Here is a 20,588-nt window from a genome sequence, read left to right on the forward strand (position 1 = left end):
CAATGTACGATGCTGTCTGTCTGTCTCCTACAGGTGGCGGTCACATAAATACAATGAATGATCAAAACCTTGGTGGCAAGCCCGGTGGAGCAAATGAGAAACCCGTACTGGACGGTGAAGTGAATAAGGATGATTCCAAGAAGAAGTAAGTGTTGTAACGAATTAGTAAAACTATTAATCTAAATTAAAGTTGAGAAAACGGTTACTTAGAAAAATACAATGAAAGTGAGTTTTACTTACAAATGGGAGGGAAAGTATTCATTTTACACTTGTAATGAGAGAAGAAAAGTTAAGAAATATGTACATTTAGAGACAGTGAAACGAAACAAAATGCACAGACATTTCAACTAATATTATCGGAAATTGTATTATCGGTAAACATAATAATATTTATTAATTAAAACAGTTAAAGAAAATCAGCAGAAAATAAACTAAGCAAAATCAGAGAAACTAACAACAGCAGACATTTTTAAGATCAATGCAAATTAATCGCTCACTTGAACTGTAAAGGGCAGAACAAGGAATCGTATTCAAGATTAGACAAGTTTCAATTCAATCGGGCATCGCTAGGTACACTTCTACAAACCAGTGAAATGAATCGGTTTGACTGAGCTTCACTATAAACGACAAAAAAGGATGAACTTTTAACTTACTTAAATTATAATAATTCGCGGGGACTTTTCATCAACCCCTTTTTACGAAACTGTTGTAACATACGCAATTACAGAACAAAACAAAGCTGACTTGACTTCCTGTCGTTTCGATACGTGACCGGCTAAAAACGCAAACATTTTTATTACACTGAAATTGTTGCTTGATTTGCAAAGACGGGAAGTGTTTATTACTATCAAAATTGCAACTTTATAGCACCATGACCTATAATTGTTGAACATTCTGAACTACAAAATCCTAGCGGCTAAGTGTCTCTTAACGTATACCGCATAAGGTAAACTAGTTCGAAAGAGACAACATACTACTGAACAACTGACAAATGCTTATTGCTGACACGGTGAATGGGATTCGGCGAGAAAATAAATTACTGCTATTACTACTGCTACTACTACGACTACTACTAGATAAGGACTTTATCTTTGAGCGGCAATTTTCCCCACCAAACGGTGACTGCCGCAGATCGGTAGGGGAATCGAGTCGTTCTTCAGTGTTGAAAACAACTTTGCTATTGAGACACAGAAAAAGTGAAATCTTCACATAAGATAGAAGCAAATCTTACCTTAAAAATTATACGAGCAAGCAAATATTCAAAGAAAAACAAAACAAAAGTGTGTCTACTCAGAAGACTATTAGCTTAATACAAGTGTAGAAGCATAAAACAAAAATGCTGAAACATAACATAAAATACGTGCATAATAAAGCATCTATACATTATAAAACAACTATATTAGTAATTCACCTTATTAATTATGGAAGTAATATTATTATAAAGCAACAAAAAGAAACGTGAAACACTGAATATATCGATTATTATTTGCCGTAAAACTGTATTGGACGAAAAATAAACCTTATAGGTAGAGGTCAAATCGTCAAACAGATTTTGTTAATTTTTTCGTTTTAGTATGACATTGTTGGAGAAGAGAAGAAACGCGCATTAACCTTACCGAGTCATGTTTGAATATTCTGCGTAACTATTGTAATCGATCGCTGAACGAAAACAATATATGAAAACTACTATAACAAAAAGAATTAAAAAAAAACACTATGACCGACAACACTGCAATGTGAGTAACCGAGAAGCTAAATTGGAGTAAAGTGAATTCAGACTATGCGAGATGAGTTTTTTTTAGTTTATATTTAAAAAACATTTTATTTATTTCTACTTTAACGATAAATTCATAACCGAAAAAAATAAATAAAAAAACATGAGATGATAATTAGAAGAAAGAATACACCCACGCACGCATACATTATAAAATAAAAACGAATCCGAGGAAAATTGTGGAAAAGTTCATATGGTAGGAGGGTTGAAACGAGGACAACTTTGAGGAGAGATAATGATTGAGTGAAGTTGAGCAGCAGCTGCAGCAAAGACGTACGTATGTTGAAAAAAAAACATTATAAAAGTGAAAACATCAAAGTATCTAAACAATTCAAACAAAAAAAGTTTATAAAATTCATAAAAATGAAAAGAAAAAAAAAAATAAAAACAAAAGTCGATAATACGAAAAACTAGGAAAACTCAATGAATGTTGTTTTATTATATTCCGAAAAGTATTCTATTCGTAAACCTACTATCATTATTTTTATTGTATAGGAATCGACTTTTGGTCTTCTGGTTTGACACGTAACAGCGCGAGTTAAAGTTTTAAGATGTTTCTGTTATGTATTTCTGATCGGGTTTCGCGCCAGATTCTACGCTTGTCTAATGTTACAGATCAATTTAAGATCTATCAGTGAAATTAGTAAGTGTCGCTTTTTCAACTAATAGCGTTTTCGTTTTTTCTTGGTGTTACACCGGTGTAGTGCAAAGAAAGAGACTGATTACACCCAAGTTTGAATGAGTGTAGCACGGACTACACCAGTGTAGTGCACTGTCAAAAACGCAAATGCCATAAGTAATTAATATCTATAACCTAACCGTTTCGTAATAATTTTGTCTCCGTTCAAAATAACATAACCGGTATTTAATAACTTGCAATTAATTCTAGATCGATGTATCACATTTTAAAAGTTTTTAGGCGAGGTTTCCGATTTTATTTTCGACATGTCAGTAGGTAATTTTGCTTTCTATCAGATTGTTTTAGAAAAAATATTCGAAAATAAATACATTTTTTTAAATTGCCCCAGAGATTATCATATTGAACATAAATGATAAAACATGGATACATGTATAAATAAATAAACATAAATGATAAAACATGGATACATGTATAAATAAATAAAGCGTGCTTACAGCAAGCGAGTTACGATTCACCTATGTAATGTTTTATACTATCTTGAATCGCGCTGAAGCTTTGGAAACCTATAAATGCGTTCCCTAAGCTGTGAGTCGAGTACCTACGTGCGCAGTGGACAAATGCACGTTCGTTTTGTTCGCTGAAGCCTGGATGGGTGAGGCCTAGGGGTGCCAACCTTCTAGATTCATCTGGATTCTTTCAGATTAAGTGTCGTATAGACGCCAGACATACATGAAATGATCCAGATTTCAGAAAATTTATTCAGCCAAATTCGAAAAATAACAAAATAAGTTACAAGAGTTCATCGTTGAATTTTGAGCAACCTTTCACGATTTTTGGAACAAAGTTTTTTAGAATAGTTGGAAACACAACGTACCAAAGATTTTTTTCGCTAAAGGTGAATAAATTTTGTCGAGTTTTCGTCAATTGGAGTGTTCAGCAATCCAAGATGTTGAAAGCTCACAGATTCAAATTTAATCCATATGCTCTATGCTGAAAAATTAAGCATTTAAATTGGTTAGATTAGCAGCGGAATTCCCGAATTATCGAACAGCCGAGATATATCGATTAATATACAAATATGTTTCATTATTAAATTGCAACAAATACAGCTTATAGATGAGCAATGAAGTTTTTTCAAAACAAATTAGGCCATCAAGACAATTCCAGACTGTTTCAACAATTATTATACACGTTTTGGGAAAACACTTGGCATCTTTGGTGAAGCCGGAGAAATAGCATCATGCTGACATCGAAGCTTGTGCGCTTCCGCGTTAAAAAAGCGACCCGAATTATTTTCTTTGAATTTCACATAGACATCTACTAAATCGCATTTCATGTATTGCTTCTAATTATATAATTCTAATTCTAATCATAGTTATAGTAATTATACTTAAACTCACATAAATACATGTCTTTCTGAACTGGTCTTAATTGTTTTGCTGCTGAATCGTATTGAATGAAGTTTCAATTTTCATGTGAAAAACCTCTAGTGCATTACAACATTTGACAGTCATATAATACGGATTCTAATATTAATGCGCAATTCATTGAGAAATCTTGGTTAAAGATATTTGTTATGATTTTGAAGTGAATTTCGAGCGTAAGAATCCTTATTGATTTGTTTTACTCATGATGTGTATGTGTTCAGTTTTTGTAGTGTAGGTACTTACTTACTGCTCCGAGTGATATCGTTTCGTTTCGTTTTTTTATTTACGTGACTTTAAAAATTTTCATTCGTCATGTCTCCGAGTGATATGCAGACTCGCGCTTCGACATATGTACCGTGAACAGACCTGAACAGAGAAGTCATGTTCCGCCTGTGGCGAATGTATGATCGTTTTTGCTTTGTGTTGTCCTTTTTGCTACTGGCGAGTGGCGTTTGCTGTGTAATGCCATTAGAGCTAATTAATATTACTTGAAATGATGGTCAGAATTCATTTTGACAGTATTAACACGAGAAATGTCTGTTCAGGTCTATTCCAAATCGAAAATTTTATCATTACCAACAGGTGCTTGGTAGATAGCAATTTTCTTTGTGGCGCTAATGTGTTTGTCACTATAGTTGCATAGCTTTTTTGACTCCCTAATCGTGTATCGATAGAGCAACATTCCTGCTAGGCGTGGGAAACAGAAAGTTGCAGAGCAAAATTGAAATGGAAAATTTCTTTTTTAATTCTTTACATTTTATCTTGAAGGGACCTCACAACTTCGGTTTGAAAGGACCCGCATATACAGAAGTAGGGTGATAAGCCCATTATCGCTATGTTTCTATTATCACGCTACCCCAACCCCCCCCCCCCCCCCCCCACCCGCATAGGCACTGCGTCATAGCGTCCCAGCGTCGTACAAGGGGTGCGTCACAGGATCCGAAAATAAATGGACGCACATCCGTTTTCGGATGTTATGACGTACTCTTGTGCATAGTTATGTACCGGACGGTTGTTGTATACGAGGGCAAAATCGTTCACTCTGCTTGTTTTTGACTTTGTACAATAAACCGAAATAACAACTCGCCCAATTACTCAGTAAATACAAACATTTAATCACAGTGAGGAAGCAACAAGATTCAGATCCGAAAACGAACGTGCGTCATAACGTCCGGGACACACAAGGTGTGCATCATGAGATCCGAAAATAAATGTACGTCACAAAGTCCGGGACCTTATAACGTACATCCACTTTCGGATATGTGCAGCCTGGTGATTAGGGACGCTGTCACATAGTACCTGTGCGTCAAAATATCGAAAAAATGAGTGAGTTATAATATCCCGGACTTTATTACGCAACTTCCCTACGTTTTAACATTTTAGTATCAGTGTGCGTCATAAGATCCCGGGCATTATGACGCAAGGGGTACTTTTGGACGTTGCGACACTAGGATGATTTAGAACTTTAAGATGTACATTTATTTTCGGATCTTATGACGCACCCTTGTGCGTCACAATGTTCCGGACGGTGTCAGGCCATTTGGCATAAAGCCATTTGGCATAAGCCCGTTTGGCATACAGTCGATTGGCATAAAAGTCATTTGGCATAAAGTCAACTGGCATAATGGCCATTTGGCATAATGGCCATTTGGCATAACGTGCGTTTGGCATAATCGTCATTTGGCATAAGGGTCATTTGGCATAAACACGGGTAGAAAGCGAAGTGGCGTAGCCACATTAGGCGGCGGCAAGTATTTTATTAATTTATTTATAGTGTCTGAAGTGGAAGTACTTTGCAAGCAAACCTGTAACCCACTCGTTTGCCCGGATTACTCAAACATAGGGGCTATAGTTAGTTTAAGTCCGACTGAGCGGCAGCGAAGTCGGACAGCACGGACGGAAAGCGATGTGGCGTAGCCACATTAGGCGGTGGCAAGTATTTTATTAATTTATTTATAGTGTCTGAAGTGGAAGTACTTTGCAAGCAAACCTGTAATCCACTCGTTTGCCCGGATTACTAAAACATAGGGGCTACAGCTAGTTTAAGTCCGACTGAGCGGCAGCGAAGTCGGACAGCACGGACGGAAAGCGATGTGGCGTAGCTACATTAGGCGGCGGCAACTATTTTATTAATTTATTTATAGTGTCTGAAGTGGAAGTACTTTGCAAGCAAACCTGTAATCCACTCGTTTGGCCGGATTACTCAAACATAGGGGCTATAGTTAGTTTAAATAATATTTCTGACTATTCCGTATAAAGTATTCGTTTCAGTACAGTGATTATGCCAAATAACCATTATGCCAAATGGCCTTTATGCCAAATGACTTTTATGCCAAATGGCCATTATGCCTAATGACCTTATGCCAAACGACCTTATGCCAAATGACTTTATGCCAAATGGGTTGTTTACTTTGTCAGTTGCGTGAGATCGAGTGCAACGGGTGCCCACTTGTTACATTCAAACTCACGTAACTTCCAGTTCATACAGCTCATTTTGTGGGGTTATGTCGGTTGGTGTAAAACCTAATATCCTCTCAAGGTTGATTTTTACTGTTGATTTTTTGTCTACTAAAATTCTCGAGAAATGTCAGCCATGTTCTATTTATTATATATAAGATATAACAAGCAATTCATCTATCGTCATGTCTGCGAGCGGTTTGCTTATGAACTGTAAATTTATTTAGTGTTCCGCTGTTAAAAGATTGGACAAGCGAATATCAGCCGAATAGGTTGGTAATAGGTATTAAGGTATTAAAAGGTTTAGTAATAATTACTTGCAATATCGTACACTTGTTCTGATCGTTTCTTGTTTTACTAATCAATCAATCGATATGATAGTGAAATAGCCTGCAAAGTATTTTTTCTGACTTCCTACTCGCTGAGTCATCCGGAACGCAGCAATCAACAATCAGTCTGTGGAAACCATAATACTTCCCACTGTCGAATTCTCAGTAGTTATTATCACAAGATACGCAGCACAAGAAAATATTTGGATAATACGGAGTTAGATAGAATGTTGGACGAATGATAATATCACCTTTTCAAGGTTAGAAACAGTGAAAACTTAATGAACCGACATATAAGCCAGCACAATTGTTTCTACAAAATCTGTGTAAATATTTAAATAAACCTAGAGAAAATTTTCAATATGACGTAAGTAACAATGAGAGATTCTCTTTGGGGTCTTTCTCTTCTGTTCAGTACTCGACCATTTCAACATTTACTACTAAACTCTTTGCATAATATTCTAGTAAAAACCGTCGCCTTTCGATATGTACTGGAAAATTAGTGCTAAGTGTTGTAATGACGTCGTAATAAACGAAAGAGAAAGTAAACAAAGAGAGGCTCTCAATGTTACTTACGTCCTATTGAAAATTTTCTCTAGAAATATACATTGCAAATTACCTTCACACGTGTGAATCACCATTCTACCCAAATTTGCATGCCAGCTAGGCCCGTATAGCGATTACTGAACGTATCCTGGTCGATCGTTGTGTCGACCTCTACTGGCTTTTCAAAACGGCAGTGTTGCTTTTTACCGACGTCGAAAACTTGATTTGGACGTAATTTCTATTTGACAAGAAATCCTATTTAATCGTTCTATGCTAAGAGAAATCGTTATGTGATGCTGGAACCAAGCCTCGAAAGTTAATTCACGTCACATCATGCCTTCGATAAGTATTCCAAGCCGTGCGACTTTTGACTATTAACCTTGGGCTGGGTAAGACGTTGGTCTTATAAGCCACCCGTCGCATGTTCGAGCCCCCGTCAGGAACGATTCCTAGTAGTCAATAGCCTCGTAACACTAGCCATGCAATGGCCCTGTATATTACTAAAACCTAACTTTGCCGCATTCGAAACTTAGTAAGATATTGGCCTATTGATCGAAAGCGATTTGATGTTTAACCTGTATTAGAAGCCGCGCCATTTTGTAACTTTGTCATGCTAAGATTTTTTTAAAGATATGTGTGGGCAAAATATTGAGTTCAGTGTATCAAACGATCAAAATACTTAAGAATACACTTATTTTTTTATGCCGATTTTTTCCATCTTTTGCCGAAATCTCAACAGCTGAGATTCAGCAAACACTATTTTTTGCTGAGATCTCAGTAAAAGTGACGTTTGAGTGCTGAGATTCGGAAAATATTTCACCGAAAATTCCGCAACCTAATCTCACTTTACTGAGATATCAGTTTCTAAATTTGCTGACTACACAGCTGTCGGGAAATTACCGAGCCGAATTGAGTGTGAAAACGTCCCGTTACTTTCTGTTTCAATATTTTAGCAAAACTCAAATCCAAATCTTTTATTAATTCTTTTAAATGGCATGGCCCAAAGCGATGAGTTTTTTGTATATATTAAACAGATAAATAACATACGTCTCCCAACCTTTGAACGGAACGGATCGTTATATTTCACAGTGGTGTTCGGTGTGTAAATTTTAGTGAATCAAGGTCATCCTTTGTTCGTTCGTTAGCTGCCGTTCTGCTGGTGCCGACAGTAAATCCAGTACATTGTTTTCGCTGGTGCGGAACAATCGACGTTGTTTGCAGATAAGTTTTGCTTTATTTTTTTTTCTCGTTTGCTTTCTTTCCTTTTCCCTACTTTACTCAAATCAAATAATAAGACACATTCCCGTTTATATAACGCTCTGCCCTCGTGCTTAAATGGCCGAGGGCGAAATACCATCTGATGTAATCATGGAAGTCCCTGATCCCCCTAATACTCGCATTGCTCCCCGTATAAAGCAGTACCCAGAAGGTTCCTCTGGGCCATGGGTGGTATATTTTCGGACCGGAGAGAAACCGGTTAATATATTAAAACTTTCTCGAGATCTGACTGCTAATTACCCGGCTGTAGCTCAGATAACACGTGTTCGGGCAAACAAGATACGTGTTCTAGTGAATGATCTCGGCCAGGCAAACGCGATTGCTTGCTGTGAGCGCTTTACACGGGAATTTAAAGCATACGTGCCTTGTGTGGCCTGTGAAATCGATGGGGTAGTGTCCGAACCGGGCCTGAAATGCGAAGAACTGTTGGAGCACGGGGTTGGCTGCTTTAAGGACCCCTCTCTTGAACAGATTAAGATCTTAGAATGCAAACAATTGTATACCGCAAACACCGAGGGAGGTAAGACTACCTACTCTCTATCAGGCTCGCTTCGGGTGACATTCGCCGGGTCCTCTCTTCCCAACTACATCCTCCTTGACAGGGTTCGCCTACCAGTTCGCCTGTTTGTACCGCGGGTCATGAGCTGCAGCAATTGCAAGCAGTTGGGCCACACAGCCACATATTGTGGAAATAAGAAACGATGCGGCAAATGCGAAGGAGAGCATGAGGATGACTCTTGCGACAAAGAAACTGAAAAGTGTATTTGCTGCGGGGGCCCTTCACATGCTCTTAAATCATGTCCTGCGTACAAGCAGCGCGGGGATAAAATTAAGCGCTCCCTTAAGGAACGCTCAAGGCGTTCTTATGCAGAAATGCTAAAGAATGCTTCGCCATCTGTCCTGTCCGAAAATCCCTATGCTGGTTTGGCTAACGTTGAGCAAGAATCTGACGACCCACGAGAGGGAACATCTTTGGTTAACCCAGGGGAATCCAGGAAGAGGAGAAATCCAGCCTCCCCTACATTGCCTCGTAAGGGTGCCAAGGTGTCGTCCACTCAGAGTGCGCCATCTACAACCAATAGATCCAACGGAAGTGATGTACAAAAGCCGAAGCAATTTGCTCCAGGACTTGGAAATATTAATTCTAACAAGGAGTACCCACCACTTCCAGGGACATCCAAAACCCCAAGTGTCCCCTTTTTTCAAACAGATACTCAGTCCAGTAGCGGACTAATGAAATTTTCTGACATAGTGGACTTAATTTTCACAGCTTTCAATGTTACTGATCCTCTTAAAAGCCTTCTGATACGTTTTCTCCCTATAGTGCAAACATTTTTGAAGCAGTTGACTACTAAATGGCCCCTCCTTGCAGCGATCGTATCCTTCGATGGCTAAGTCATCGAACGAGGTCACCGATTCGATCACTGTTCTACAGTGGAACAGCAGAAGTATCCTCCCGAAAATCGATTCCTTTAAATTTTTACTAAATAGTTTAAAATGTGATGCTTTCGCATTATGTGAAACTTGGTTAACTTCCGATATAAATCTCAACTTCCACGACTTTAATATAATTCGTCTGGATCGAGAAAACCCCTATGGAGGAGTACTTTTGGGGATCAAAAAGTGCTATTCTTTCAACCGAATTAACCTCCCTTCGACACCAGGCATTGAAATTGTCGCTTGTCAAGTTTTAATCAAAGGTAAAGACCTTTGCATTGCTTCCATCTACATTCCTCCTAGAGCCTCGGTAGGGCACCGAACGCTTTGTAATATCACGGAATCCTTACCGGCACCGCGGCTAGTTCTGGGAGACTTTAACTCGCACGGTACGGTATGGGGCTGTCTTCATGATGATAATAGATCAACATTAATCCAAGATGTTTGCGATAATTTCAACATGACCATCTTAAACACGGGAGAAATGACGCGGATTCCTACACCACCAGCACGCGCAAGCGCGTTGGATTTATCGCTTTGCTCGACATCGCTACAGTTAGATTGCATGTGGAAGGTGATCCCTGATCCCCACGGTAGCGATCATTTGCCTATCGTGATTTCAATTGCTAACGGTTCAAGACCATCGGAAACAATCAATGTATCGTATGACCTCACACGGAACATTGATTGGAAGAGTTACGCGACCGCGATATCCGTTAAAATCGAATCCACTCAAGAACTTCCTCCGGAGGAAGAGTATAGGTTTTTGGCTGGCTTGATTCTCGACAGTGCGAATCAAGCTCAGACTAAACCAGTACCCAGCGCGAATACCCATGGACGGTCTCCCACCCTGTGGTGGGATAAAGAGTGCTCAGAGCTGTACGCGGAAAAGTCCACTGCATATAAGGCCTTCCGGGAAGACGGGTTACCCGCTAGCTATCAACAGTACGCGTCGTTAGAAAGGCGAATGAAGAGTCTAATGAAAGCCAAAAAACGCAGTTATTGGCGCCGGTTCGTCGACGGGTTAACGAGAGAAACAGCGATGAGCACTCTTTGGGGTACGGCTCGACGTATGCGTAATCATAATAGTACCAACGAGAACGTGGAATATTCAAACCGTTGGATATTCGCTTTCGCCAAGAAGATCTGTCCGGACTCTGTCCCGGTACAGAAAACGTACCGCGCCGCGTCTTCTCACGATACCGCGAACGAAACACCGTTTTCGATGGTGGAGTTCTCACTTGCTCTCTTATCGTGCAACAATAACGCCCCAGGGTTAGACAGAATCAAATTCAACTTGCTGAAGAATCTGCCTGACACTGCAAAAAGGCGCCTGTTGAATTTATTTAACAAGTTTCTTGAGGGTAACATTGTCCCTTATGAATGGAGGCAAGTGAAGGTCATCGCCATCCAAAAACCAGGAAAACCAGCCTCCGACCACAACTCGTATCGGCCGATTGCAATGCTGTCCTGTATTCGGAAGTTATTCGAGAAAATGATCTTGTTTCGCCTCGACAATTGGGTTGAAGCAAATGGCTTACTGTCAGATACACAATTTGGCTTCCGCAAAGGCAAAGGGACGAACGATTGCCTTGCGTTGCTTTCTACAGAAATCCAAATGGCCTATGCTAACAAAGAGCAGATGGCATCAGTCTTCTTGGATATTAAGGGGGCTTTTGACTCAGTTTCTATCAACATTCTGTCAGAGAAGCTGCACCAGCATGGTCTTTCGCCAATTTTAAATAACTTTTTGCTAAACCTGTTGTCTGAAAAGCACATGCACTTTTCGCATGGCGATTTAACAACATCGCGATTTAGCTACATGGGTCTTCCCCAGGGCTCATGTCTAAGTCCCCTGCTCTACAATTTCTACGTGAATGACATTGACGATTGTCTTTCCAATTCATGCACGCTAAGGCAACTTGCAGACGACGGGGTGGTCTCTGTTACAGGGCCCAAAGCTGCCGACTTGCAAGGACCATTACAAAATACCTTGGACAATTTGTCTGCTTGGGCTCTTCAGCTGGGTATTGAGTTCTCCACGGAGAAAACTGAGTTGGTTGTTTTTTCTAGGAAGCGTGAGCCGGCGCAACTCCAGCTTTTATTAATGGGTGCAACGATCAACCAGGTTTTCACATTTAAATATCTCGGGGTCTGGTTCGACTCTAAAGGTACCTGGGGATGTCACATTAGGTATCTGAAACAGAAATGCCAACAAAGGATCAATTTTCTCCGAACAATAACTGGAACATGGTGGGGTGCTCACCCAGGAGACCTGATCAGGTTGTACCAAACAACGATATTGTCGGTGATGGAGTACGGGTGTTTCTGTTTCCGCTCCGCTGCGAACATACACTTCATCAAACTGGAGAGAATCCAGTATCGTTGCTTGCGCATTGCCTTGGGTTGCATGCACTCGACCCATACGATGAGTCTCGAAGTGCTGGCGGGCGTTCTTCCGCTAAAAAATCGATTTTGGGAACTCTCATATCGATTGCTCATCCGATGCGACATTCTGAACCCGTTGGTAATTGAAAACTTCGAGAGGCTCGTCGAGCTTAATTCTCAAACCCGTTTTATGTCCTTGTACTTCGACTACATGGCACAGAGCATCAATCCTTCTTCGTACAATCCCAACCGTGTCCGTTTCCTAGATACTTCTGATTCTACTGTATTCTTCGACACATCCATGAAGGAAGAGATTCGTGGAATCCCGGACCATATACGCCCGCAGGTGATCCCCAATATATTTTATAATAAATTCCGAGAAGTCGACTGCGACAAAATGTTTTACACTGACGGATCAAATCTCGATGGGTCCACTGGCTTCGGTATCTTCAACAATACTATCACCGCTTCATTCAAGCTCGATGATCCCGCTTCAGTTTACGTCGCAGAGTTAGCTGCAATTCAGTACACCCTTGGGATCATCGACACTCTGCCCACAGATCACTACTTCATCGTTTCGGACAGCCTCAGCTCTATCGAGGCTCTTCGTGCGGTGAAGCCTAAAAAGCAATTCCCGTATTTTCTGGGGAAGATACAGGAGTCCTTGTGTACGTTATCTGAAAAATCTTATCAGATTACCTTTGTTTGGGTCCCCTCTCATTGTTCTATCCCGGGCAATGAAAAGGCCGACTCATTAGCAAAGGCGGGCGCATTAAATGGTGACATATACGAAAGACCAATCTGCTTCAACGAATTTTTTAGTATTTGTCGTCAGAGGACGCTCAACAGTTGGCAAACCTCGTGGAGCAATGGGGAACTTGGACGATGGCTACATTCGATTATCCCAAAGGTATCAACGAAGCCTTGGTTCGGGGGGATGGATGTGGGTCGGGATTTTATTCGTGTAATGTCCCGACTTATGTCCAATCACTACACCATGGATGCGCATTTGCGGCGTATTGGGCTTGCGGAGAGTAGTCTGTGCGCTTGTGACGAGGGCTATCATGACATCGAGCACGTTGTCTGGGTGTGCGCCGGGTATTGTGACGCCAGGTCTCAGTTAAAGGAATCCCTTCGGGCCCGAGGTAGACCACCCAATGTACCAGTCCGAGATATGCTGGCAACTCGTGATTTCCCCTATATGTCCCTTATTTATACCTTCATAAAAACGATAAATATCCCAATTTAGCCCCTCTCTTTTATTTCTCGTTTTTAGAGTTTCCTCCTGCCTTGTGGAACCGATCAGCTCCAGAGTGCCACTATGTAACCGCCATCGCCCTTACCACTACGCCTGCATAGAAGGAAACTGAAGCGAGAGCGACTCGAGGTCCGATGACTTTTGAAAGATTCCCCGCGGGTCCGAAGAATACCATCCGCCAATCCGGTACTCGACGACTTACTATACTGAGGCGCAAATTTGATACGCTGATCCCCCCCCCCCCCCCCCCGCCGTTCGAGCGAAAGTTGCAAGTTTTGCTCTTCTTTCCCTGTCTCTCCCCTGTCCTTGATACAACTGCTGCTACACTGATGCGGAAATAAGCCACCCTTTGAATATCTTGACCAAGCATAAGTTTTAGTTAAAAAATTCAAATTAGTATTCTGTATTTCTAGTTTTAAGATAGCTATAATTTTTACTCTTTATTGAAACTCTTGTCCTCCATCTTGTAAATAGAATTGAATCCCTAGTTTTAAGATTTCTGTGAAATTTCTCATAAATATTTGTTCCCCCTTTTGTGTACTAAACTATATTGTTAGTTTTAAGATAACCGTAAAATATTTCGTAAAATACTATTACTCCCCCTCTTGTATATCAAAGTGAATCCCTTGTTTTAAATTTTTTCATAAAAAAATCTTTTGGCCCTCTTTTGTATATTGAATCTTATTTCTAGTCGTAAGATAGCTGTAAACTTTCTTTTCCTTTGTAAAAAAATATTTCAACATTGTAACCTCCTAGTTTTAAGATATCCAAAATGTAAAAACAAAAGCATTTGGCACCGCCAAGCTAACGCATTTGTGCCTATCAAATAAACGAAATGAATAATAACAGATAAATAACAAGCATTGTTGATGATCCGTAGGACGTGACTTTCTATCGAAAGCGGAAACCTTCTTTCGCGGTGGAGATTCAGTTGTATGCTCGCCTACTGCATCTTTGGGATTATTTGCTTCTCTCATGTCTCACGTCGAGGTCTTCATAGTTAAAGCTGTATTGGTGCCTACAGTCGGATGTTGTTTATTGCTTCTGCACTTGTGCATTGTTATTAACGTCCTCGCCGATAGTGCTAACCTGAGACGAGATATGGGTCATCGAGGCAGTCAGCTTCCAGCGGAATCGCCGGACCAACCTCGACACCCTACCGGCGTGGATTAGACTATTAAACCGAGTAGACCGCGTCGAATAGCTAGCTGTGGGTCGCACAGTGGCGCTGGCGGGTCTATTCTATTCTATTCTATTCTAACCCTTACACAGCCAGTATTGAAAAGCATCCTGGAAAACACTGCAGTTATTCTGTAGTGTTTTTCATGTCAATATATTTGAAGCATATTTTTATATGTCGCAAATATTAAAACGGCCAGGCCTACTGTGCAGAGTTGCGTTTGGAGATGTTTCAAAAATAGACGGCAATAAAATTATTCATTTAATGAATAATTTAATTAACGAATTGTTTTGAATCATAAAGGAGGAAGAAACGAGGACAACCGTACCGACCGTTTCAGTTTGAAGGGGATATATCGTCGTTGTTGTGCTATCTTATGACAAACGCCATCTTTTGGTAAACTGAGTTAGATATGCCACATTACTTGTCGAAAAAATCTCTACAAAGTGGCGTTTACAGAATTTTGATATTCTGCTTGGTTACTGAGATATAGCGAGAAACGCGCTGAGAATTTTTTAATTTTTTGCTACAAATGACTGTGTCTGGGGATTCGCTCTAATTATCTTTATGTATGAGATGTTTTAATATGTAAAACTATCTGATAAACACAATGGCATAATCATTTTCGAAACAAAAATGCACGAACTGTGACAAAAATGCAATTTAAGTTTTAAACTGGAAATATAGCATATTTGGCAACACTGTAACCAAAAATAACTATTTTTTCTTGATTCCCTGACTCATTTCCTTCAAAATGCATCTCACCGTTTGTTTATAGACCAAATGAAGCCAAAGATATGAATAAAAGTTAATAATTGGTGATTTTTTTCTATGGAAAATTTTCCATGCACGATTATGACACGCCATACAAATTTTGTCATCAATACACACCTATGACACGTGTGAGACCGACTTTTGTATACATTTTTAAAGAAAACTCGCAATGTAGTTAACCGATTTTCGTAATATTTGAGAGATTAATGCAGAATAGATAGAAGCATCATTTGTTTTCTTTGAATTGTTTATACCATTTATAAGTTTCAAGATATTCAATCTCAAACTTTAAAAATCGTTTTTCTCGAAATGTGCAAAATGGCGCTTGTCATAAGATAGCACATCAGCGACGATATATAATAAATCGTTGGGAGTGACTTTGCTAAGAAGGTTAATGTCACTCCTTTGGTCCTTTGGGATGGGTGGTCTTCGAATAAAAGTCGGACAAAACCAAAAATTTTGCCCAACCTGGCTGCAAATTACATTTTAAGGTAATTTTGGGGTGCTGAGTACATTTGTAACGTCAAAAGTTATAAAAGATGAGATAAGTTTTCCCATATAGTGTTATCGAACGTTTCCTATGAGCATAATACCATTTTTATAATAAATCTTTTTTACTGGTTAGCTATATCGATAACAACATAATAATTGGATAAAACTACTTTCAATCTCTACATTAAGTGTTTGTTTACGTTTTATTCAGTTGTTATTATGCACTAATCAACATGCTCCTTCATATCAGCAAACATTTAAGAATGTCGATTTTAAGCCCCTCCGGACAAAAAGGGGCAAAACGAGACCTTGAATTTGCAAAAGTAGAGATGGTTTCCCATGAAATGTATAATAAGTGACCGTTCCGAACTGTTTCACCTGATTATATAGAATACATTTGTTTAAAAAGAATTTGCTATGTTTTTCCCCCTTAAGATATATTTATAAAAATAAAACATAGTTCGAAGTTCGAATCAAATTTGGCGAACATGTTGAAATGATCAACAAAGCTCTTCAAATGCCCTTTAAAATGAAACTAGTTTTGCTCAAATCGGATTAAAATTGAAAGAACAACATGTTTTTAAAGTGAATGTAGATACTGTGATTTTGAAAATGAATTTCATTAGAATTGTCTGACACAGTGACGTTTAAATTGCTATTAAAAATCAATTTCTCATTCGGTGGTAACAAAATTTGGAAAATATGTCATGAAACATAGGAAAATAAAAAATATCAATATTTGAAATATAGGTTTTGTCCGGTCTCCGGCCACTGTGGGTCTTTGGGGCGCCAGTGAACCGGAAGTTACGCTCCACCCGGAATCGCAGGATGGACCTCAGTCAGTGGCGTAGCCAGGGGGGGTTTTGGGGGTTAAAACCCCCCCCCAAACCAAAATTAATTGGATTGAAAAAAAAATTGATGCTGACGAATTTAATTTAATATTCCACAAAATATTTTTGGAAAAATATTCTCTGATCACTACATTGAGAACTGTGTTTAAAGCGTCATGAGAACGTTTGGAAAATTGTGGGAAGAGGATCTTGTAACTTATCTCTTAGCCAAAATCCCATACTTGTCAGATTACTTCAATGTAAAATAAAATAACTGTCTGAATTATTATGAGTTCATTTTTGAAAATATGGATTAGAGACAATTTTTCGAATGGGAATCTAAATTTGAATAGGTTGATTGCATATAAAACATAAGCTTGTTTACCGAAAACTTACATACATTTCAACATTTGCTGAAAATGTATTTTTTTAGATTGCGTAGAGTTTAGACAACAATTCAATATGGTTAACAACAAGAATAATATTTCAGAAACTAGTTGAAAGCTGATGTAATTTTGTCTCTAGCAGGTCAGGATCGGTTTTATGAGCGTTGGATTTTTGTTGTATTATCAACTATATGAATAGCCTCTTAGCAGGATGCAATAAATGGCGTACTAAAATTTTGTGTGCTACGTACTAGTACTGCAAGTTGTGAGGTTGACTAATGAGGAAAAGTAAAATTAATGCTCGATAAATTTTTAACGGTCACGATCACATTCATTCGAAACTGCCAAATTTCGATGTTAAGTAACATTGAAGAATTTCAAAACGTAAAACTGTTCATCTGCTGATAGAATAATTTTGACGGTTAATCCTCCTAGAAGTAATTATAGACAAGAATTACTCTTCAACCAAATTTGGGTCGAGACTTAATGTCTCCAGCAAAGTTTTCGAAAGTGCTATTTCAAACAACTTTGTCAAAGACATAAATATCCCACAAATTCAGAGTATCGAAATATAGTAGTAGAAAACCTTTACAAGCTATTCTGAAATTACTGTATTTGATAAATCTCTTCTGCGGTAATTAAATAATAAATTCACATTGCGTTCAAGGTGCCTTTGAAGCTTACAAAAAAATGAGGGAACTGGATTTAAAACAAATAATTCCCAGATATTAAAAGGACTCAAAAACACAAAGAGTGATTCCATTTTCAGGAGCTAGTATCAATTCGGCGCTAGCTTAGTCCGCCCACCAAGTTAGTGTCGGATTCTGATGAGATGAAGTCGAAACGCAAGTTTCAGTTCCATCCATCCATAATTTAGTTATAGGTTTTGTGTTCTCAACTCGCAATGATTGTTTCAAACAATGTTATCCGTAGCGCAGAAAAAAATAGTTTTCACCTAAATTTTTCTTCACCAAGAAGAAATATAGCAGGCCCAGTCCATTTAAATCCCTATATGTTGAATTCATGTAGCCTTCATATTTTCAACAAAATTGTTTGAAATGACATTATCAAAAACTTTGCTGAAGGCACCATGTCTCTTAATATTTTTGAAAAATTAATTCACCATAATTACCTCTATGAGAGTTAATCACTAAAATTTCTATATCAAAGCAGGCGCTGTTTTATGTTGATAACTTCCCGAAGTTGTCAAACCTTCAAAGTCAAGGATTATATATATTATATTATATTATATTAGGTGATCTTGAACGTTGAAATTTTTTTAGATCATTTATCCCACTTTAAAAGATCGCAATTTTCGACTTCATTGACATATTATACAAGAAAATAGTCTATAGAGGTATGAAAACTGTTCCATGTTGATCCTTCTTGTTTGTAGACTGGAATGACATCTGTTAGACTACTTATGTTTTTGAGTTTTCAATAATTTATCAAACTCATATTAAATTTTAGCATTTTTTCAAAAAATTTGCGATTTTCATCAAAACCCCCTCCAAACCAAATTTCTGGCTACGCCACTGACCTCAGTACATACTGGCTGGCCCATTGAGTAGGCTAGGTCCACTGCCGGGGACTAGATCGAGTAGATCGGGACGAAGCGGGGAGCTTAATGGCTGACGTAAACTAACATCGGTATCGAAACAAACCTACCGCTCGGTTTCGGGAGAAACTCTCTCGCCGGGGAATCGGTGCTAAATGCCACTGGTCAGGGAGCCAAAGGGCTCAAGAAGTTGTGATGCTAAAACCAAAGAAGAATCGGTATTGGGAGAACTTCCTTCGACGGGGAACGCTCCTTCGGCGTAAGCTAGATTCACTGCCAGGGACTAGATTGAGTAAATAGCTACGAGACAACACCAGTCGGGGGTCGTCGGGCACCAGCGAACCAGACGCTCTGCTCCACTGGATTCACGGAATTGATCCCGACACCTGGTTGGTTGACTCGGTTTCTGGCGAACTTCTCTCGCCGGGGAATTCTTCGTCGGAGTAGGCTAGGTCCATCGTCAGGGACTAAACCGAGTAGTTCGCGAATAAGTTGGGAGCTCAACGAGTAAGTGGTGCTGAATGGTACGAGAAGCGAGCTGCGATGCTGAATGGCACAAGAGACTGACTGCCTTGCAGAAATTGCCTATATGTATGGCTGAGAACTGGCGGTGTGTCGCGGGGTGGTGCGGTAACCCCACTGAAGGAACCAACTACTAAGTAGTTGAATTAGAGTGGGTGTCATGGAGGAATTAGGCTTTTTCTGATATCGGCGAACTGAGTCGAATGATATATGACACTCGGTCCCGGATTACGTTGACGATTTTCATAGTGATTGCATATGCTTTCTATATGAGAAAGGCAAAACCATTAAATTTGAGCAATATCTGTACTAAACCAACCAAAAATATAAGCGGTCGAGTTTACCGCACCATTTTTTAAAATAGCAAAAATGAACATTTTCGTAAAACGCTTGTATCTCAGAAATTTTCCAATGTGTGAATAAAATGCTATGCATGAAAACTTGCCTTTAATTGGGTACGTATAACGATTGATCAGTTGTAAAATGGGCATTTTTTCAGTCAATACCATTGCCGAGTCGGGTTTGCCCCACCTTACCCAATGTTTGCTTTTGAATATATCACGCTTCAAATATATAACGCTAAACATAAACCAAGCGTAACATAATAGAGATATTAGTAACAACAATTTTGGATTCAAGAATTATGTTACATAAAAGCTGTCCAATGTTTCAAAATGATCGGCCCAGGAGATTTCAAGTTATAGTGCACATCACATTTTTTTGAGTTGTCTCCTGAAGATTCATTGTCATTCGTCCAATTTTCAATATTTTGCAATAAAAATTTAGAAACGTATTGTTCAAATGTTTGATTATTGTATGCAAATTGACTGAATAAACTATTCCCAAAAAAATCGATATTTTTTCGCCGAACTACTATTACTCGGTCTAGTCCCCGACGGAGGTTCCAGTGTTTGATGGAGATTTTTTATCGGTTTCTCACATTATTCTTAGTTACTAAGAAGGTGTCGTAAATAAAAATGAAACTAAATAGCTCGCTTTGATCAGATGGCGTTGGAAGATTTAATCATTTCCAACAATTGCATGTAGTCAAGAGAAAACTGACAAATTGACTAGTAAGTTTAAAAGCTAGGTCCCATATTTGGTCAGTGTTAAGTCAAACCGGACTAAGTGACAAAATATTGATTTCGAGAAAAACGAGTTTAAAGTTTGAATCACAGCATCCTTTAAATTATGATTGGAAATTAATTTTTGCCGTAATTCTTGTTTATTGTTACATATTTCAAATCTGGCAAGAGTCGAATGTAGCTGACGAAATTCTGTATCCATTGCTATAATTATCTCATTTTTTGAT

The 20,588-nt window shown here is 38.9% G+C and overlaps 1 protein-coding gene across 5 annotated transcripts in view; it reads left to right on the plus strand.

The window, feature by feature from the left end:
- The window catches only part of LOC131692994 (mediator of RNA polymerase II transcription subunit 12), a 51,281-nt gene extending 49,083 nt beyond the window's left edge, over nt 1-2,198 (plus strand). For all 5 annotated transcript variants that reach the window (XM_058980426.1, XM_058980430.1, XM_058980427.1 and 2 more), the window contains one exon: nt 34-2,198. In XM_058980426.1, the coding sequence (XP_058836409.1) occupies nt 34-149 (116 nt within the window). In that variant the 3' untranslated portion in view covers nt 150-2,198. The remainder of the gene's footprint in view (nt 1-33) is intronic.
- The last annotated feature ends 18,390 nt before the right edge of the window (nt 2,199-20,588 follow it).

This window comes from Topomyia yanbarensis, chromosome 3, assembly GCF_030247195.1.
Source record: "Topomyia yanbarensis strain Yona2022 chromosome 3, ASM3024719v1, whole genome shotgun sequence".
Classification (NCBI taxonomy): domain Eukaryota; kingdom Metazoa; phylum Arthropoda; class Insecta; order Diptera; family Culicidae; genus Topomyia; species Topomyia yanbarensis.